The 23,033-nt window shown below is 42.6% G+C and overlaps 1 protein-coding gene across 1 annotated transcript; it reads right to left on the bottom strand.

Annotated features, from left to right (window-relative positions):
• Positions 1-19,122: 19,122 nt before the first annotated feature.
• Positions 19,123-22,717, bottom strand: LOC121990046 (1-aminocyclopropane-1-carboxylate synthase 7-like; the record flags this gene model as incomplete). The annotated part of the gene is made up of 5 exons (XM_042544302.1): positions 22,610-22,717; positions 20,514-20,741; positions 20,280-20,408; positions 20,056-20,216; positions 19,123-19,966 (listed from the first exon to the last, which is right to left on the bottom strand). Coding segments are annotated over exons 1-5 (1,470 nt in total), but the record flags the coding sequence as incomplete, so codon positions are not given.
• Between the last annotated feature and the right edge of the window lie 316 nt (positions 22,718-23,033).

Raw genomic sequence — 23,033 nt, forward strand, 5'->3', positions numbered from 1 at the left:
TTTTGTAGATCCACTTGCACCCAACGGCTTGTACACTATCTGGTGGTTCTATAAGCTCCCAAACCTTATTAGAATACATGGATTTTCAGAGTTCATCGCCTTTTGCCAAGATACTGCATCATTATCTTGGAGTGCTTCGTCATATATCCGGGGATCAGGTTCATGTTTACCTGGGATCAAGTATGAAGACTCTCCCAAAAACATGAATCTCTCAGGTTGCCTCACAACCCTCCCACTACAACGAGGCACTGTCTGTGGTTATGTATCATGTGTGACATGTGTTGTAGTTTCTTGTAGTACTTCATCTTGTACTGTTGGTACTAAAGTAGACGTGTCCTCTCTAAGTTCTTCTAGAACAATTTTGCTACTGGGCTTGTGATCCATTATATAGTCTTCTTCTAAAAACTGGCATTGGTGCTAACAATGACCTTCTGGTCTTTAGGACTATAAAATAAATCATCTTTTGTTCCTCTAGGATAACCCACAAACACGCGAACTTCTGTACAAGATTCTAACTTATCAGCATCTGGTTTCAGCACATGTGTTGGACTACCCCAAATCTAAATATGTCTTAGACTGGGCTTTCACCCATTCCACAATTCTATGGGAGTAGAGGATACTGATTTAGAAGGTACCAAGTTCAGAATGTGCATTGCCGTTTCTAAAGCATATCCCCAAAACGAATTTGGCAATTCTGAATAACTCATCATCGATCTAACCATCTCCATAAGAGTCCTATGCCTTCATTCTGCCACACCATTTTGTTGGGGTGTACCAGATGTGAATAATTGGGATTGAATCTCAGCTTCTGATAAGTAATTTCTAAAGTCTCCTAAGAGGTATTCGCCACCACGATTAGACCGTAGTGTCTTGATACTTTTACCAAGATGTTTCTCCACATCAGCCTTGTACTCTTTGAACTTATCAAAGCATTCAGACTTACGGCGCATCAGGTAAATGTATTCGTATCTTAAATAATCGTCTATAAAAGAGACAAAATATTCAAAACCACCTCTTGCCTGGATAGACATAGGACCACACAAATCAGAATAAACCAGTTCTAACACATCTTTGGCTCTATACCCCTTGGCCTTAAAAGGTCTCTTGGTCATTTTACCTTCCAAGCAAGATTCACAGGCTGGAAAATTTTCCAACTCTAATGAACCCAAGAGTCCATTGGCTATAAGCCTTTGAATCCTACTTAAGTTAATATGACCAAGCCTTAGATGCCAAAGATATGTTTGGTTTATTTCTGAAGATTCTTTTCTCTTATTAGAGTTAGAAGATGTGTTATTAATTTCCATTTGTTGCCTTGAGGGAGAAATTGGATTTAAAGTATATAAATTGCCAACCAATGCACCAGAACAGATAATAACCCTATTTCTCTTTATAACCACATTGTTATTGAAAGAAACAGAATATCCATCCAAATACAGTTTAGAAACTGAAATTAAATTCTTTCTAAAACTGGGTATATAAAGATAATTTCTTAAAATTAAACTTCTATTCCTATCAAAAGATAAGTAGACGTCTCCCACTGCAACAACCGCCACCTTAGTAGCATTTCCCATGTAGACGATTATCTCTCCTTCAAATAGTCGTCGGGTTTCCTGGAACTCTTGCAAAGAATTGCAGACATGATCAGTGGCTCCCGTATCTACACACCAGGTACTGGTAGATAACACCGCTAAACATGTTTCAACTACTAGAGTATGAGATATACCTTTATTGTTCTCTTTCCTATGAGGACAGTCCACCTTCCAATGTCCTGACTGCTTGCAGATGAAACACTTGCCCTTCGGCTTCATCATTCCAGCTTTTTGTCCTGTACCCTGAGGTTTATTCACCTTCTTTGCTGAGACATCTTGTTTCTTCTTCTTCTTGCCTTTCAACTTAGAAGTAGAACCATTTTCAGCATAGTGAATCTGAGAATTCTGATGAAATAACCCTTCTGCTGCCTGAAGTTCTGTCAGCAGCTCCTCCAATGAATACATCCTCTTATTCATATTATAGTTCAGGCGAAAATGCTCAAAACTTCTGGGTAGCGTTTGGAGAATGATATCGACCTGGGTTTCCCCATCGATTTCAGCTCCAAGTACTTGTATCTCGTTTAAGTAAGCCATCATTTTGAGGATATGATCCCTTACGGGTGTCTCTGACATGGTGGCAGTCATTAATTTTCTCTTTGCCTCTTGCCTAGCAGCCCGACTCTGGTGTCCGAAGAGTTCCTTGAGATTGTTCATAATATCATAAGCAGTTGGTAAATCTTGATGCTGATGTTGCAGCACATTTGACATTGAAGCCAAAATATAACACCGCGCCATCTCATCTGTTTTTACTCATTTCCCATGATACTCAATCTCCTCTTGGGTAGATTCACCATTAGGCGCATTAGGGCAAACCTCTGACAGTACAAACTTATAGCCCTCAGCAGTAAGAACAATGTCCAGGTTTCTTTTCCAATCTATATAGTTATGACCAGTAAGTTTGTTCTCTTTCAGTATAATGGCCAGTGGGTTGAAAGTCATCCTAAGAATCACAAAATAAACTTTGTTCAAGACTCTAAATTTAGAATAATATTGATTCCTCAAACAATACTATTTTAAATTAACCAACGCCTCAAATCACCGTGAATTTTGCATGCCACGATAGTGTGGACGTATACAAAATCAAACATTTGTAAGAGGAGGTTTTACCCATTAATTTTATTCTTGTCAACCTAACTTTATGACAAATAAAATTAATAGTTGGTTTTCCTTCGGTCACACAAATAATAGCAGTGACTCCGATGGGGAGGATACTATTAGATGTGCCTAAGTGTACACCATTACTTGATACTTAGTCCATTAAATAAGATTGTGTCCCTTCCGATGGGGAAGATCACACACTCTTAGTTAATTTCTTATAACCATCCGAATGGAAGTTTGATCTAGTGATCCACAAACAAACTCATCTGATATGGAGGAAGGCACTCAGAGCCAACGCGCAAGTTTGTTTGCATCACTTATAAACCAGTAATGGAGACCGTGGAATTTACTAAAAATTCCTCTCCCACTTAGTTATTTAGGGTAAGGAATTTTAACCTATGCTAGCATATATCACATGCACACACACACACATCACAGTAAATAAAAATAATAAATTTGGAAATTAATTTTCCAACTATTTTGGCCTTTTCCATCACTGTCCTCTGTGTGCTCCAACCCTAGCTGCTGCCATCTTTAGCCACCGCCATCGGATCCAGTTGTCACATCTATCTTGCTTCTTTTTTCGCTGCGCCTCTGGTACTCCAAAAGTACCACGCCTCGCAAGCATACGATCCGCGACAAAAATAGAATTTTACATATATCGATCCTATATTCCACGAAGGAATGTACATGTAATCTAGATCGAAAATAAAATTCTAAAATCCTAGGGCTAATACAGCTCCTACTGTATTAGTTATATACAATCATGCATACACAATAAAATGCCCTTGACATGTCCAAGGATCCAATCACACACAATATCTATATGCCATAATAGTTGGAGCTTGTAACCACAAAGTTAGCACATCCTATTATTATCCTACCTAAATTTTGTATGACATGTGCATAATTAATCTGAAAACCAAAACACACAGAGGCAAACCCTAGCTCTGATATCAATTGATGGTAGGTCCTAAGAAGATCGTACCGGTTCCACTATACAAAACTTTTGTACAAGTGTCGAACCTTTCCTAAACAACCTATTGTATTCTTTAGAAGTTAAATTAGGAATCGCAAATGGAACATAACATTATTGATTCCAAATTTAACTTATCTATTCTTAATGGTTTAGATTTGGATTGCAAGTAGAACATAACACTATTGATCCAAAACCACCTATGTTATAAATTTAATTAAATATTAATTTCTAAAATTGGCTTCCAGGTTAAACATGATGAGGCACTAGGCCTTCTTGGATATGGGAGCAACCACCACTTCCTAGACAAAGCTTTTTAAGGAAAGTTAATATTTAATTTCCTTATATAACTCTAGGTTTTACCAAAAAGAACAATCGAATCACAAATTCGAAAAATAAAAAAATAACACAAACTCGAATTACAATTCGAAAAACTAGAATCTAATACCTCTTGTGTTTGGAATTCATACAAAGAAAAATAACTAGCATGATGCGGAAAACAATTACTAGTTATACCTTTTCTTCGTAAGCTAATAACCTCGAGATCTTCTGTCGTATTCCTCGCCTCGCCTTGGACGTCGTGTGGGCGACGATCCTCCAAGATGAACACCACCCAAAGAGCTTCTCCTCCTTCTCTAAGTTTCGGCCACCACCACCACCAAGGAGCAAAAGAGAGCAAAGGGAAAAGAGAGGGAGAAAGGGTCGGTCACAATGAGGAGCTCCACCAAGAGAATAAGAATTGATGTGTCATGAGGCCTCCCCTCCCCTTCTTTTATATTACTTGCCCAAGGCAAATAAGGAAAGACTTTTTATAAAAATTAAAATCTTCCTCTTGTTTTTCCATTTTCCTTTTTATTTTTCCTTTTCTTTCCTCTTGATTGATTCAATCATCAATCAATGATGGGTTTTAATATATTGGTCGGCCCCTTGCTTGGGCACTAAGCAAGGGTGGCTGACCCCCTTAAAAGGAAGGAAATAACTTTGTAAAAATTTTATAAGCAAAGAAGGAAACCTCTTATAAAATTTTACAAGCTCTCTTTTTAATTTCCTAATGTGGATGTTAAAAAAGAAAAATTTTAAAAATTAAAACCATGTTTTAAAATTTAAAACTTCTCTTCTAAAATTTCCTTTTTTAACATGGTTACAAAAAACAGGAAAGTTTTAAATTTAAAACTCTCTTTAAAAAACCATGAGGATGGTTAAATAAGGAAAGTTTTAAAACTTTTAAAACTCTCTTTTAAACCATGTGCCTAATTCAAATAAGGAAAGTTTTATAAATTTAAAATCCTTCTTTTAAACTTGTAGTTTTCTACAAAGAGAAGATTTTAAAAATTCAAAACACCCCTTCTATTTGAATTTATTATTCCCGACCCCTACTTGCTTGGTCACCAAGCAAAAGGGTCGGCCCTCTTAAGGAGATGGTGGCCAACCCTTGGCTTGGTCACCAAGCCTTGGACCGGCCCCCTTCTTGGACACCAAGATGGGTTTTTATTTGGATGGACTTGAGGCTTTAATGAGGCTACGACAAGGACCTAGAGGAGAAATTGGTTTTAGCTTTCCGACGAGCTTGAGTATCCCGTGTTCGCCACGAACACACAACTCAAGTTCATCAATAATAACTCATTCCACTAGAGAGTTATATTGCACTACCGCACCAATCCCAAATTACATTATGCGCTCCTTCTTATCATGAGTGTGTTAATCTCCCTGTGTTTAAGATATCGAATGTCCATTAATTTAATGAGTTACTGACAACTCATTTAATTAACATCTATCTCCGAGAGTAGTACCACTCAACTTTATTGTCATGTTGGACTAAGTCCACTTGCAGGGTTTAACATGACAATCCTTATGAGCTCCTCTTGGAGACATTCTCAACCTACATTACTAGGACATAGTTTCCTTCTATAATCAACAATACACACTCTAAGTAATATAATTTTCCAACTTATCGGGTCTATTGATTTATCAAGTTAAATCTCACCCATTGATAAGTTAAAGAAATAAATACTAAATATATGTGCTTGTTATTATATTAGGATTAAAAGCACACACTTCCATAATAACTTAAGGTGTTATTCTTTTATTAAGTCAGTATAAAAAGAACTTACCTTAAATGGTCCTACTCAATACACTCAGAGTGTACTAATATAATTTATTAGTCAAGATAAACTAATACTTAATTACACTACGACTATTCCAACGGTTTGTTCCTTTCCATCTTAGTCGTGAGTAACTGTTTATAATTTATAAAGAACTGATAACATGATCTTCTGTATGTGACACCACACACCATGTTATCTACAATATAAATTAATTGAACAACTACACTTAACAAATAAATATAGACATTTAACCAATGTGATTCTTTTATTTCAAAATAAATGTTTACAAAAGCTAGGCTTTTAGTATACACTCTAACAAGAGGTATTCGGAAATATCGGCTCACCCCGGCGAAGAGGGGGTGAACAGGGAAGCAAAGCCCGGCGGTAAGCTACTCTGTGTAGAAGGTGACGTATCCTGCTGGAGGAGAAGAGGCCCGGTGAAGCGAGGTCGGGATGATGACATGCATGGTCTCGGGAATTTCGTAGTAGTTACGAAGATAATCCAAATCTAAACCGGTGAAAGTGGAAACTCCGGGGGCATAAGTCAGCGTGGGAAAAGCCATTGGGAAGATTCAGGCAAGCAGAAGGGAGAGCCGGAGCACAACATCGAACAGAGGCAAGAGGAGAACGTGGGTTGCCAGAAGTTCAGAGAAGTGAAGGAGAAGATGTATTTATAGCCGCTAGGCAGAAGGGCATTATGGTCAGCTATCATCCAACGGCCCACAATAAAAGTGGCTCAGGGCATTTAGACAAGGAGGGTCGTCGGATCGTCATCAAAAACGGAGCCAATAGGGTATGTCAGGAAAAGTTATGGCGGGAAAAGTGAGGATCATCATAAGGCATGGTAGCCTCGGGAAAGAGCGTAACTATGGGGTGAATCCTTTGAGATCTGTTCAAATGCTCTCGTCGTTTCTCATTAAGATGCGAGAATCAGGTCAGGATAGCAAGCCAGGCCAGGGTAGGACGCCAAGGGCCAGGCCAGGATAAGAGGTTCGACCAGGACAATAGTACGCCAGACCGGGATAGCAAGACCGGTTGGGACAGTAAGCCAGGTCGAGGACACTGATGTAGATGTTAGCGGAATCACAGTGACGCCCTGGTCGGGAAACACGTAAGACTTGGGAGAGTTGTAAGGTAGAAAGCGCTTAAGGCGGAGGTGATCGCTTGATAAATTTTTGAGAAATCTGCTAAGTTGGCCAGGATGAAAAGAAGCGAGAGATAAAGGAAATATAACAGCAAATATAAATTACATATAAAAATGTTTGGCCTCAGGATCCATCAGCAGAGGGAGGTACAGCAGAAAGAAAGAGATCATCATCATCTTTGAAGGAAGGAAAGGCTTCCACTGGCAGCTCATTCATAAGGCGAGCCCTGTCCAAGAAATTGTCCGGGGGGCGGAACAAAGAAGGCCCTGCTTGAACAACTGGCGCACAGCACCCACGCCTCCGTAACATAACATGGTGTCCATCAGCTAGCCGATTTTCTTCATAAAGAATGGAAATTAGACGTAGGTGAGCTTGTATGCTCTAAGGCGACCAGCCTCGCCCGCCCGGTAGTCCACCAGCTCAACCTTTATCTTATCTGCATCCCCCCGCACCAGAGCCAGCTCCCATCTATCTTGGGAGGCGGCCTCCTGGGCTTTAAGGAGATCTGCTTGAAGAGACTTAATGGTGGCCTGCCCCTCCTCCCACTGACTCTGAAGGGTTTTCTCCCGGTCGGCACTGGTGGTCAGCTGGGCTTGGACATTTTCTAGATCTTTCTAAAGGGCTTCATGAGCCCCCTGCAGCGTCTCCAGTTTTTCATAGAGGGTGGCCAGTTCTGATTCTTTCTCCTCCAGGCTAGCCATGATCTTAAGGCGATGCTTTCCCTCTGACCGCAATTTAGACCCGCTTGTCTGCAGGGCAACTTCCAGAGTTTTTACCTTTTCAAAGGCGTCATGAGCCATGCTCTGAGCAGACTGAGTGGACTCCCCGACCGCATGAAGACAGGAATTCAGAGGATCGTTGGAGGCCTGAGGGTTGAGTGGGTTGCGATGGGGCTGTGGCAGTTCTAACTCCCGCTGCTCTAACTCCCAAACACGAGCCTTCAGTGACTCATTTTCCCGCAGCAGATCAGTGGCAACTTGGGCCAAGCTCAAGCCCATGGAGTAGGCCTGTATGGGATAAGAAGAGAGATTAGAATTAATTTCAGATAGCCAGACCAGGAAAATAAAGACTTACAGATAGTATGTTCTGAGAAGCCAGGTCTACTGCTTCCTGCGCAGAGCCTCCCCAAAATCGATCATTGGTCGACTGCCAGGAGGTGGCCAAGGTCCCGTGCAGTTGGACCATGCCGCGGATAGGAGGAGAATCACTAACATCTACTGGATCCATTCCAGACAGGGAGGGCAGGTACCAAGAAACTGAGAAACTGTGTTTACTCCTGGACCGCTCCCTGGTATGAGCAAAGGATGAGGTAGTGGCGAGAGCCGAAGGGCTCTCAGAACTCCCGGACTGGCCTCCAGCAGGAGGGTCGAACTACTCGGGGGCTAACATCCAGATGAGAGTGGGTGCTGGGACCTTAGCAATAGGGGTAGACTCCCGGGCGGGGGTTTTAGCCTTCACCTTGGGAGCTTTTGAGGAAGTCCGCCCGGGAGGAGGAAGTGGAGGAGAGGATTGGAGCGCGGGCGTGACTCTTTTCCTTTTGTGTTGAAGGCACAAGCGTTTGTCTGGAGGAGGGGATGGAGCTTGCTCCTCCTCAATCGGTTCTATGGGGTCAGGCCAGCTACTGGAAGGGCGGCTTCTAGAAGAAGTGGAGTGGACGTTTTCGCAGGCTCCTCCATTGACTCAGAAGGAGCAGTCGACGAAGTGGCAGGAGCAGTCGAGGAAGTGGCAAGACCTTTCTTAATTTCCTCGCTCAAGACCTTCAAAACCCTGCTGGACAGTTTGGTCGAGTCGACCAAGTAAGCCCGAAACATAGCAGCCTCTGTAAAGCAAGAAGAAGATACCTCAGTTAGCGAAGACTAGCAAAAGAAGAGGAAAAGTCTTACCAAAAGGAGCTCCTATGTCCGAGAAAATCAGGCTAAGCCCAAAAAAGTGCAGAAAGCCTTCCCGCAATATCATGGATAAAAGAAGGCGCACTCCATGCAGCTTTTCTGAGGCTACGCTGCAAATAGGTTGGTGTTTATGCTCAGGCAGCTCGGAAGGGGGAGGGAGATTGGAACGCCATTGGGTCGGCCCCATCATTGGCCCGGGCAACCTAATAAAGAAAAAATGGAATTTCCAACCCTTGTTGGAAGAAGGCATATCAGAAAAGAATTTATAGCCTACCTTAGATTACACCATGAACACACCGGGCTCAGAGTGTTTGAAAGAATAGAAGTGATGAAAAAGTTGGATGGTTAAAGGGATTTGATAGACACGGCAGAGGATGATCGTTCTGCAAACCACACGGAAGGCGTTAAGGGCGAACTGAGAAAGTGGAATACCAAAATACTGACTCAGTGTGGAAAAGAACGGGTGGATGGAAAAATGGAGACCCCCAAGAGCTGGTCCTTAAAAAAGGTTGCAAATCCTTCGGGGGGAGAAGAAATTCATTGGGTCTGGGAGGTCGGAGTTGATAATCATCAGTCAGTTGCAAGCTAGCCTGGATCAGAGACAGGTCGCTACTATCTAGATCCGAAATGTAATAAGAATACCAAGGCATCTCCTTACCGTCCACCATGATAAACTGGAGAGGAAGAAGAAGAAAAGAAGCACCCACACAAGAAGCAAAAGCAAAGAGGAAGACCTGAAACGCGAGAGCAAGAGGAAGGGAAAAAGTTGAAGGCAGTTGAAACGATGAGAAGGTGATGGCGGACAGCCTTTAGGGTTTATAAATCAAAAGTCCTAGGAAGCATCAAAAAAAGGAGGCAGGTATTTTAATGGGTAAGGCGCACGATCTCCGTCAGATCAGAAAAGGTAAAAGATATCGGGAGTTGTGCACACAAGAGGGGTATCATGTGCAGTATGAGATAAATGCAAGGGGGCACGTGTCATCCCCCTATGAAGAGTATTAATGATAGACGTGACAAGAAAATCATGAAAAGGGATATGCGTACGGAAGCGCCTTTAGAAGACCACACCTTGCAGACTGAGAAGGCCATGTAGTTGCCTTGGGAAATGAAGAAAAGGACGGTGGGAAACACTGATTCAAATTCTGCACTGCCATTCCTCATCTTTGCCTTGAGCCCAAGTGAGCTTTAATTATTTTTTATCTCTTCAATCTTATACAATGCATTTCATGATTACAGAGGGGCTTCGAGATACGCCGAGCAACTCATCCTCGGTCGGGAGGCCAATTCAGGCTCCCCAGGATCCCTACCCAATCGGGATTTCTAAAGAATTTCCGATCGGTGTCTTAAACTCTCGCCCAGTGCGAGTTATAAGTGAGCATGCTCTCATGCCCAACAACCTTCCCGGTAGGTGTCCTAGACTCTCATCCTAGTGCGAGTTATAAGTGAGTATGTTCTCACGCCCAACGACCTTCCCAGTCGGTGACCCAGACTCTCACCCCAGTGCGAATTATAAGTGAGCATGCTCTCACGTCCAACGACCTTCCCAGTCGTTGTCCCAGGCTCTCGCCCCAGTGCGAGTTATAAGTGAGCATGCTCACATGCCCAACGACCTTCCCGGTCTGTGTCCCAAACTCTCGCCCTAGTGCAAGTTATAAGTGAGCATGCTCTCATGCCCAACGACCTTCCTGGTCAGTGTCCTAGACTCTCGCCCCAATACGAGTTATAAGTGAGCATGCTCTCACGCCCAATGACCTTCCTGGTCGGTGTCCCAGACTCTCACCCCAGTGTGAGTTATAAGTGAGCATGTTCTCACGCCCAACGACCTTCCTAGTCGGTGTCCCAGACTCTCGCCCCAGTACGAGTTATAAGTGAGCATGCTCTCATGCCCAACGATCTTCCCGGTCGGTGTCCCAGACTCTCGCCCTAGTGTGAGTTATAAGTGAGCACGCTCTCACGCCCAACAACTTTCCTAATTGGTGTCCCAGACTCTCGCCCCAGTGCGAGTTATAAGTGAGCATGCTCTCACGCCCAACGACCTTCTCGGTCGATGTCCCAGACTCTCACCCCAGTGTGAGTTATAAGTGAGCATGCTCTCATGCCTAACGACCTTCCCGGTCGGTGTCCCAGACTCTCGCCCCAGTGCGAGTTATAAGTGAGCATGCTCTCACGCCCAACGACCTTCCTGGTCGGTGTCCCAGACTCTCGCCCCAGTGTGAGTTATAAGTGAGCATGCTCTCACGCCCAACGACCTTCCTGGTCGGTGTCCCAGACTCTCGCCCCAGTGCGAGTTATAAGTGAGCATGCTCTCACACCCAACGACCTTCCCGGTCGGTGTCCAAGACTCTCGCCCAGTGCAAGTTATAAGTGAGCATGCTCTCACGCCCAACGACCTTCGGTCGGCACTCACCGCTCCACTCGTAGCTATGAGCGACACTCATCACACGCGCTTCACTAGCCGGTCTGCTCGGCACTCATCATTCGTGTTTCGCTCACCGCTGTCACTCGGTCAACATGCTCTCGACCTTCCCAGTCGGTGTCCCAGACTCTCGCCCCAGTGCGAGTTATAAGTGAGCATGCTCTCACACCCAACGACCTTCCCAGTCGGTGTCACAGACTCTCGCCCCAGTGCGAGTTATAAGTGAGCATGCTCTCACGCCCAACGACCTTCCCGGTTGGTGTCCCAGACTCTCGCCCAATGCGAGTTATAAGTGAGCATGCTCTCACGCCCAACGACCTTCCCAGTCGGTGTCTCAGACTCTCACCCCAGTGTGAGTTATAAGTGAGTATGCTCTCACGCCCAACGACCTTCCCAGTTGGTGTCCCAGACTCTCGCCCCAGTGCGAGTTATAAGTGAGCATGCTCTCACGCCCAACGATCTTCCCGGTCGGTGTCCTAGACTCTCGCCCCAATGCGAGTTATAAGTGAGCCTGCTCTCACAACCCACCACTTCTCAACTCCCGTGATTCGCAAAATTATCGGTAAGTCATCATTTTAAAAGCATTTGTTAATTATGCGTTAGAAGAGCATATGCAGAAAAACAAGGGCACGCCGAGAAGCAAGGAAACATAGACAAGGGACGAAAAAGCTTACGCCACACAGCAAAAGTTCATCAGAATGTTCATTACACGCTCAGTTCTTTGGCATTACTTGGTAAAGGATCCGATGAGGTAAGCTCACATACACCAGAGTTGCCCCTATCCGGAAGGGGGTCTGGTCTTGGCCAACTCAGCCTTCATAAGATTAATCAATGTCTGTTGATGAGCTATGGTCTCGTCTTTGATACGGGCCTCTTCTTGGAGGAGAGATAGGGCATCTTCGTGTTTGTTTTTCAGATAAATCTGTAAATGAGCCTGGCTCTCCAAGTCTGAGTAGGCTTTTTGCTTCAGCGCCATTTCAGCCCTGATCCAGGATTTCACCGATAACCAAAGAGCTTCAATGTCTAGGTGCAGCGAAATTTGAAGGTCCCGGTCTTGTGTCATCGCAGCCAGCTCTGCCTCCTTTTGAGTTAGTCGTTGAGTAAGCTGATCTAGCTGAAGTTGAAGAGATTGTCGATCGGCCCCATCAGGAGAATACGAACTTATAATGTCGGCAGAAGATGGATATGACTGGGGAATACCAATCGGGTGCTTTTTAAAGGAAATGGATAATGAGAAGTAATGATGCAGGAGTTAATGGAAGGTAGTTCCCCAGACTAGTGGAGCCATTAAGTAGGTTGAGTATCCGAGGAGTGGAAGCATGGAAAAATGATCAGCATTCAATATGGGGTGGATGAGGAACAAGGAACAAGGATTGGGTCTAGTCAGTCGGACTTGGGCCTCCTTCGACTAGACTTGAAGGGAAGACTTGTGATACGACGTATAGGGGTGGGCCCAGAGAAGCTGGCCAGGTGGAAGTCAAGGGAACGTGGTGGTCAGAAGTCAAGGGGATGTGACGGTCAGAAGTCAAGGGAACATGACGGTCAGAAGTCAAGGGGACATGACGGTCAGAGGTTAAGGGGACGTGGCGGTTAAAAGTCAAAAGGTGTGGCAGTCAAAAGTCAAGAGACGTGGCAGTCCAAAGTGAGGAGGGCGTGGCAGTTAGAAGTTAGAAGAAGGGGTATACCGTCGAAGGTCGTTCGTCAAAGGACGCCAGGTCAGGATATGCTGGTCAGGAAACACAGGTCAAGATGTACCAGATACGACATAGGATGAACAAGGTACGACATACAAGGTAAGGTACACGCGAGTTAGTACAGGTTAGTAAGACCCGCGGGTCGGGATATACAGGTTAGGAAATACAGGGCAGGACGTACAAGGTTCGACATACAGGGTAAGGTACGCATGGGTCAGTACAGGTTGATAAGATCCGTCTGATCAGGATATACAAAACAGGATATACCGGTCGAGGCGTAGTTTCGGACAAGACTTACAGGTAAGGCATGCAGGTCAAGATTTACAGGACAGGGAAATATTGGTCAAAACGTACAGGGTATAGGGCAAGACTTGCAGACCAAGACTTCAAGATCAACTTGTACAGATTAAGATGTATGTACCAGGAGACTCGGATCAGTGATAACGGGGCAGGATATACGGGTCGGGACATACCAAGGTACACCATTCAGGGTAAGATAAGCGCAGAGGCGTGTAGGTTGGTAAGATATAGTCAGGTCAGGAAATACGAATTAAAACATACAAAAGCTGGGTACGCAAGGCGGGACACACAAGGTAAAGGACTACTCATATCTAGATCGTGACTCACAGGACTGGATTTATTGAGCAGGGGTTACGGATGGGGGATTGTGGATCAAGGAATACAGGTAAGTAGTTACGGATGCACAGGTCAAGAGTTACAAGGCTATGTATGCAGGTAAGGATACAAAGGTCAGGAGTCACAGGGCGGAACAATCAGGTCAGGATTTACAGAGCTGGACAACCAGGTCAAGAGTCATAGGGCTGGATGCACAGGTCAAGAGTTATAAGGCTATGTACGCAGGTACGGATACACAGGTCAAGATTTATAGGGCGGGATAAACACAAACAGGTCAGGATTTTAGGGTTGGACAAACAGGTGAGTTATTACGGACGTACAGGTTAGAACTTACAGGGTTGGATAAACATAGCAGGATATATAGGCGAAGTCTCAAACTACCGGCCATCAGAAGCTTTTCCCTCTACCCCCGATCAGCGTGGTACTACACGACAACCAAGCTAAAGGATCGTAACAACCTGTAAGGGAATCACTGGTGCATGTCAGGGAATATTCCAACGGTTTATAGCTCAATGGTCGGGGAACCTTCCTTAAGCCTATCATAGGACAACACGTGTCATTCCACGCCAGACAAACTCTAATGCCCGACATTCTCTGACACCTGTCAGATTCCAGAAGTACGCAGTGTCATATAAAAAGGGATGTCCTCTTCCTTACGCAGGTATGCTCACTCACCTTTTTGCATCAGTCTTTTACTTTTGTCCTTTCACTTTTACTATTCTTCTGGGAAAAAAGTACCTGACTTAAGCGTCGGAGAGTCTGCTCCGGGGACTTTTCCTTGGTTTCTGGCCTCTAACGTTAGGTGGGCTCGTCTGAGTGTGCACAGCGCCTTCATTTTGTCATCCCAATCATCATCCCTCGTCATCTGCTTGTGGGAACCTTTCTGCAAGTTGTCGGGTCATTCAGGCATCTCAACGACTTTCCGTTGACACCAAGGACAGTGCAGCCGACCTCCGTCTGACTCAGCTTCCAGACGGGATCAATCAAAAATACCTAAAATACCATAAATCGGTCTCCCTAGATTAAAAAAAAAATTCATCATTGAGTTTAGAGTTTCAAGTAGTAGCCCAAGAGGAAAATCATCTAGCTCCAAATTCGTAAAATCTACTAATAGTTGTTGGACTTTGAAAATCCTCTTTGATCCGCTGATGAGCACGACATCGTGCATGTTGTTCTTGTCCATCTTCACATCCCTCAAGCACTTGTCGTATTCTCTCACAACTACAGCATAATCTTTGACGATGATGAGAATTCTAGGTTTTTCTCGGCTAGGTCTTCGATGTTTGAAGTGGTGTCCCTCTCTAGGGAGAAGGTTTCTCTTAGGAACTTGGCGAAGTCAACCATGGAGTAGCTGTTGAGGGTGAGTACAGGGTCAATTCTGAGCTCCTTGTGTGGGCGGAGGTTGACTACGACCTTGCTGAAGGAGTGCACCTCCTTGTCCCTCTCATAATTGGTCACCGAAAACTTGGAGAGCCTCTGGAAACTAGGAGGTATCAATAGACTAGCGCACCATCATCCTCGGAAGACAGGTTCACCCAATGAAGAGGGACAATGAGGATGATCATCTCTTCAATGACTTCGACGGTCTTCACACCATCATCCTCATAAATTAAACACACCAAATATTTTGATTTCATCATCATCTCTCTCATCATCGTCGACTTCATCCACCTCCTCGTCATGAACTTCAAGTGCATTTGGATGGAATAAATAATTATCATAAGAAGCATTCCGAGATGGAGCTTTCTTTACTATGTTATGGTCAAGGATGCCTTCGATGCAGTACAAGAGCAATCCTGCTCAGAAAATACAAGAATACTCTCAATTTCATAGGTATTCAAAAATTCCTGAGTTCTCTTTACTAGATATGAAATTCAGTCATCAGAGAAAGCACTCCTTGATTTTAGAATGTTGCACCCACATCCTCCCATAGATTGTGGAGGATATGGATCTCACTCTCATATTTTGATTTGGAGACATCCTCCAAGTTGATAGATGCATTAGCATCCAAATCTAACTTATGCTGAGAATATTCAACACAAGGATGTCCATACAAGCTTAGGAGGGAGTGGTTTCTTCATAGATGCTCAATTATCTACCTTGTCAGCCTTCGATGAACTTCCATCACCAAAACCATATGTATCTCGGCAACCACCATAACTCCACAGAGGAACAAACATCTTCTTTCTAGCTCTCCAATTATCCACCTCGTCAGCTCTCAATTGCTGGTCCAAATCCTTATCCCTAGGGGTGCATTTGGTTCGGGGTTATTCTTGATAACCTTGGTTATTCATCCAAGGTTATCAATAAAAACCTTGTTTGGTTTAGGTGTTCGATGATTCCCGAGTAATGTTCCATGTCCGACACGTCAGCAAAAGGGTCATGCAGTCCGGAATCGGAAAACCTCAGAAAACTAAGGTTTTTCTTGATTCCGGAGTTAACGAATTTTTTTTATCAAAAATACCCTCCGATAAACAAAAACATGAAAAAAAAGAGAAAAAATGTAAAAAAATATTAAAAAATATAAAAAAAATATAAAAAAATGTTTAAAAATTTTAAAAAATTAAAAAATTTTAAAAATAAAAAATTTAAATTTTAAAAAATTAAAAAAAAATTTAAAAATTATAAAAATAAAAAAGAAAAAATTTATAAAAATTTAAAAATTTTAAAATAAAATAAATAAATAAAAATTAAAATTTTAAAAATGTAAAAAAAATCAAAAATATAAATATAAATAATATAAAAACATTAAAAAATAAATAATATAAATAATATAAAAAACATTAAAAAATAAAAAAAACACATAAAAAGTAAAAAAAATATACAAGAAAAAGAAAAGTAAAAAAAACATAAATAATAAATAATAATAATAATAATAATATTATGTATAGTTGATTTTGTAACTGAGGGTAATACGGTAAAATATTAAACTAAGGTATTCATTAAAACCTTCAAACAAACAAGTTTTTGTTGCATTACCTAAGTTGAACCAAACAACATTTGGTTATGTTTTATTCCCTATAACCTTGGTTATGCGATTATCTAGTAATCACATAACCAAGGTTATACATGATAACTTAAACCAAACGCACCCTAGGAGGTACCCCTCTGTTCCTCGTCAATGGCGAAACCTAATCGTTCTTGGAATGAAATTTGATTATACTCAAAAGGAAAAAGTGATCTTTCATCTTTTCCTAATCTTTAATATTGATTTTGTCTTATCTGTCTTGTGAGTTCTGCAAGTGTTCTCATCACACTGATTCTCGACCCTTGAGTTTGATAGCAATCAGCTCCACAACATTCTCTTTTGTGGCATACAAGAAAATTAGGATAGATCAGCTTGAAATCCGAGGTCTCCATGTCGATCCTTTCGACTACATACCTCATGATCTTCAAGATTTCACGTTGTCGCTGCTACATAGTAGTTTAATCTGCAACTTACCTATGTAAATACTTAATCTCCTTCTGGGTGCTATGACTACAGTCGAAGGCTTCCTAAGTCGAAACTTGCCTTGCACGACTACGATGATCTTCCATTGGATCTGATGCTTGGCTTCCTCAATCGAAATCTGTCAGCTTTGATACAAACTGACGCTAGACAGGATAGCGATTGTCCTATGGGCTGATGAGAAAGGGAAGCTTGAGGAGAAGGTAAGAAAAAAATTTTCCATATCTTTCATAAAAAAATTATTTAATATTCAAGGATTATTTCTCAAACAATTAAATAGATGTCTATATAAATTCTAATCCTAATATCTAAAAAAAGGAAATTCATACCTCAATTTCTATCTTATAAAAAAAATGAAAGAAATCCTAACAGAAAATAAAAAAGACTCCTAATATTAAAATTTTTAAACGGACTCAAAATTTAAAAATAAAAAATGATAGAAATTATAAAAAAAATACTAAATAAAAATTATCAAAAATAAAAATAAAAATCTTCAAATTCTCTACCTCAACAATTTCAATATCAGAAAAATCACCTCTCCAAGTAAAAAACATTAGACATTCCATCTTCTAAAAACTGACACCTTTGATGTTACTTGACGTACAATAATCTTTATATATTTATTATGGATCTGTACCCCTTAAGATCGATAAACCCTTAGGATTTTATTAACCAAAGAGATACGACTTTGGGCTATGATTAGCTCGGCTTGAATCAAGAATCCCCAGGGATTCAAAAAAATTTTGGTATACCTTTGTTCCAACACATTTTTCGCAAGCAATACACTTATCAAATTCAAAGTGAATTCGACCGCGAAAACGTTATGACGTAATTGATTTTTCATAAGGATATTGAATAGTTACAAGTAAACCATTTGTGTGAAATAAGGTAATTATGAAACTTTGACCAATGTATTTTATAAAAAAGGTAGATCCGCTACCTTAGTGACCCCCTAATGTCGGCCTTACATATATAAAGGGAGGTTCATGCAGGTATACAGGTCACAGGCGCATGGTGGGGTAAATCCTAGGTCGTCAGTTCCTGAGAATCGATCCTTGGCTATTATGCCAGAGATGTCATACGCCCATCGTCTGCACTACGCCCTAGGGGCGACCAATGTACTCTATAACCCATATTGTATGTTGATCATAATTCATGAATCCAATCACCATTGGAAACATATTAAGTAAAAATTAACAATGTAGACTTTTGAACCTCTCGGAGGCGTTCAGATTTTGTTTTTTGGCTGCTTGAACGTGACTGATAATAATAGTGAAAAAAAAACAATCAAAATTTCTAAAGACGATTCTGTATATTCACGGTCAAAAATGAAATCGTCATCTGGTGGTCTTTCAGGGTAGCTCCTCATCTGAAGTAAGATAAATCATGGAAGTTTTCATTTAGCATCAACCGCACATGTAAGGAATAGTTGAGGTTGAGACAACCAACAAGGTATTCCATGTCCATTAAAAATTGATCTCATATATATTAACAGTAATATTTTTGTATGAACCAACCATTTCAATCCGTGAAGGTAAAGACGATTCTTTATATGACTGGCTAGGGGTTGGCCGTGTGCGGCCGACATTGGAGAGAGTCGTAATGACACATCTTCTTCCTTTCATGCACGGGTTGACTTTGTATGAACAATACAAAAAAAAAAATTACGACCGACCTCAGTTCTTCCATACATGCTTTGCCGGTAGCAACAACGTTGACTATTTCCTCAACCACCCCTCAAATTTTAAATCCATTAGAACAAGAGCGCACGGTTTCTTTACAAAATGAAATTTGACTTGAGAACAAACAATTGGTTCTCTGACGTTAATTGCACCATTAAACAACGCACGCGTTGACCTTCAATCAGAGAAAACATGTAGCTAGCATGGTCCAAGCCTCTCGAAATCACTTTGTTTGTCGCCCTACGACCTTTTCATAAAAAACTATTTCATTCATCGCAACTGCATAAACTTATTCAATTCCCTTTCCGAATTCAAGGCTCTAATTAATCTTGATGAAGAAGGACAAACAAAAAAAAAATGAAAAGAGAGATATAGTAAGTACTGTAATATATCAAAAATCTATATCGCGTATTTATTAATCAATTAATTTTCCTTAATCATCATCATCTTCTCCGTGAAATTTCTCATTCGCCTCAGGGCAACTTCCAGTGTTCTCTGGCTCATATTAGCAAAGCATACCCTAAACCATCCTGCTTCCGAGCAGTGACATGAGGAGCCTGGAGTGATGTTGAGTTTCACCTCTTGCAGTATCAACTTCCACAGCTCTAGCTCTCCTTCTCTCGTGGTCTCTTTCAGCAACGGAGCCAGATTCATCCAACAAAAGAGCCCAGCATTCCCTCGCAAGCACTCAATGCCAGCATCCTTTAGCCCTTCGACAATGTAATCATGCCTCTCCTTAAGCCTCTTCCTGTTCGTTTCCAGGTAATTCTCAACGAAGACTCTATCGGAGAGCATGGAAGCCAGCATCTTCTGGGTCTGAGACGAGACCAGAGTGAAGCTGGACATCTTCCTGGCAGTTGTCACCACTCGATCATTGTAGGAATAAATGGCTCCGACCCTAAACCCTGGAAGGCCAAGATCCTTGGAGAGGCTGTACACTACGTGCACCCTCTCACAGTCCTTGTATCCGCGCTCTTCCACGATCTCTGCCATGCTAACAAATTCATCAGGGGAAAAAACAGAGCCAGAGTAGATCTCATCTGATATCAAATGTATGTCGTTGCGCGCCGCGAAGACGAGTATTTCCTCCAGAACAGGCCTGGAAATCGTCGTGCCTAACGGGTTCGATGGATTTGTGATGAGCACTCCTCTGACTCTGAATCCCATGGCCACTGCTTCAGCAAATGCTGCTTCTAAGTTTTGAGTAGTAATTTGGAATCCATTTGAGCTGTTGCAATGGACCGGAATGATATTAGCACCAGTTCTCCATCTTAGGTCCCTGTCAAACCTGAACATGCCGAAATCAATTCAAATTTAGGCATCAAAGTAATTAGAAAGATTGTCATTGATACTGGTTTTAAACTCTTAATTAATTACCCGGGATAATAAGGTGCGGGGATCAGTACACAGTCTCCGGGATCAGCTAAGATAAAGGTTAGTAGTTCATTTGCAGCAGTCGCGCCGGCGGTGAGGACGATGCGTTCAGGATCAAACTTTGCCCTTTCTCCTCTTATTTTCTCCATGAAAGTTGCCATTGCCTGTAGAAAGAGTTTGTTGTTGTTGTTGTTGTTTCAATTAAACTACAATTGACTAGCAGTTACCTGTCTAAAAGCTCTCAGTCCATGGTAATCTTGAAACAAAGCGTTTTCTCTGAAGCCAGAAATGCCACATCCCCAGCCAGTTGCCTCTGGATGCTGTTCTAAATACTCCTCCAATAGATCAAATGATACCTGCTGAGAAACCAAGACAGCAATTAGAAACCCATCCACATGTTCATGTCGACTAATTGCATAGCCTTTTTATGATAGATTTCTAGTGTATGGAAGAGGACGGACTTGGTTTTCTGCCAAACCCATCTGGATGACCCCTGAAGGGTTCTCTGCAGCATCGTAAGGCTCCTCATCATAAGCTTTCCAGCCAGCAAAGTAGGGGGAGTCTTCTCCATGGGTGTTCGAAGTTGCAAGCTCAGAGAGTGGCATGCAAGACTTAGCCATTGTTGTTAGTTTCAAGAAACAAGCAACAAACCATGTAAATGAGAAGTGAAAAGGCTTCCATAACCATTCTTATTTATAATTTCAGGATTACAAAATGCGTATCTTATAATTCTCTTTCCAAATACGTATGATACTCTTGCTATGCTGAACATATTTAAATCTGTCTTTCTCAATAACTTTGACGTAAACTTACTCGTTCTGGGAGAGAAAAATATGCCAGTGCATTCGTGAGCATGAGAGACAAGTTTACAAATTTTTAAAGTTGAAATGGTTATTCAAATGTTTTGACCAAACTCTTCCACAGCCAAAAGTCGTCGTATCGTTTTTGAGACTCTCAAAATATACGATGTATTTAGATATTTCTTTAGTTAAAATGGATCGACGAGTTGTTGCCAAAAGTATACTTAAAAATGATTAGTCGCTCCATCTTAGACCTCAAACTAACAAAAACTCTTGTTGTACGACATAGTTTATATCTGTTTAGGAATAAGCATGCTTGAGCCATCAAAAGTATATAAACACTAGAATTAAGCATGCTTGAGCCATTAATTCATGAATCAGGCTGTTTAGGAAGGAAAACAAAACAGTATGCGTTTTTTTTTAAAGGAAAAACTCAAACTAGAGGCGTAATTTGTAAATATTTGCATATATAAAATTGTGGCTAAAGTGCTGAACTACACCCAACTTCCCTTAAAGATGTCTTATTTCAGCAAATTAAGCTCACTTTAATGTTGTCATGTGGTGTGAATCTACAGATTGCGGCCTTAAACTGCACAAATAAATATAATTAAAGACTAATTAACCTGCAGCTGCAATGCTCGAGCAGGGAAAGAATTAAGCTCTCACTGCAATCAATCGTCGGTGAGCATCATCACTTTATTATAAGCTTCGATATAGTAAGTCGATTGTTATGCAGCAAAAAGTAAACAATAATTTAAAGGGACTGCATGTTCCTCGCCAATCACTAGTTTATGCAGCTAGCTGTTGGAGGTATCTGAAAGTTTACTCATTTCTTTATCAAGACCGTATCGATTATTAGGTTTGCCATGTCTGAGTGTTTTGCATCTGCTCCACTAGATCATTGTTTAAGAGTGTTGTTTTGACATTGAGCTGTTCTAATTCAAAATCTTATATACCCTCGATAGATAGCGCAGATAGCACGTACAACTCAAATAGAATAATATTTCATAATATTACTAAAATAATAATCAAGTCTTATCCTATTAGATAAAGTTGATTATATGGATCATTTTATGCTACTGAACTCTATCTCTTATGATACGGAGATGGTTTGAGGGGTATAGGAGGAAATAGTGTGAGGAGGAAGGACAATTTTGTCAAATCACTGTTTAGGAATTTAGAGGAAAGGGAGGACACGATTCGAAAAGGGGCCTGGGCTCGTGCGTTTTCTCTCCGCCGCCAACAGGAGGAAGAAGAGAGCTTTCTTCCTCCCTCTAACGCTCAGCGCCGACGACGATGTCGGCCCTCGGCTACTCCCCTCTTCTTCTCCCTCTGGTCATCCCTTCTCCTCACCCACGCAACCCTCGTCTCGAATGCCGCCACTGTTTTCTCCAGCGATGTCGCAGCCCCTTTTCCCTCCTCCCTTTCCGACGCCTATGACGTCTGATGTCGGCAGCTCCATGCTCTCACGCACGAGGCCTCGCTGGCAGGGTTGGGTTTCTTCTCCGCCGCCTAATGTGCCAAGGCTGCCGGACTTGAGTCGCCGGACTCACCCAGCACGCGTGGGCCTTCTTCCTCCCCACGCAACCACCAGTAGCGCTGACCCCTCCTGCTCACGTCCTTGACAGCCTGCTTTGTTTCCAGCATGCCGACTTCTACCTCCTTCGCCGCCACCCTCGAACGTCGGCCAAAGCCCTCTCTCCCTCTCCTCTCTCCTTCTTCCCCTCGTGCTCACCTCCTCGTCGACGCTGACCCACCTTTCTTCCTCTTCCTCCTCGCAATGTCGGCGACAGCCCCTCTTTCCTCCTTCTCCTCTCGACGCCAACGACGACAACATCCTCCCCTTCCCTCACCGGAGCCGCCATCGGCCGCCACTCCTACTCCTCTCTATCTCCTCCTCGCGACCTCACCGCCGGGCGGACCGTCCGCTATTCCTCCTCCTTCATCTCTCTCAACGGCACCACTGACAGGAGATGCTCGGGAGGGAGGTCGATGCTGACGAAGCCATCGGCACTACAGCCCCCCACCACATCCCTCTCTCTCTGTCTCGCAGCCCTAGCCGCCTGAGCTCACCAGCCGACACCGGCAGCCTCCCTCTCCTCCTCCCCGCGTGTCACCGCTGCCGGACCGGCTACTGCCCCTCTCCTCTTCCACACGCTCCGCTCTTCGCCGGCGTTCGCC

Source organism: Zingiber officinale, chromosome 6B, assembly GCF_018446385.1.
Source record: "Zingiber officinale cultivar Zhangliang chromosome 6B, Zo_v1.1, whole genome shotgun sequence".
Classification (NCBI taxonomy): domain Eukaryota; kingdom Viridiplantae; phylum Streptophyta; class Magnoliopsida; order Zingiberales; family Zingiberaceae; genus Zingiber; species Zingiber officinale.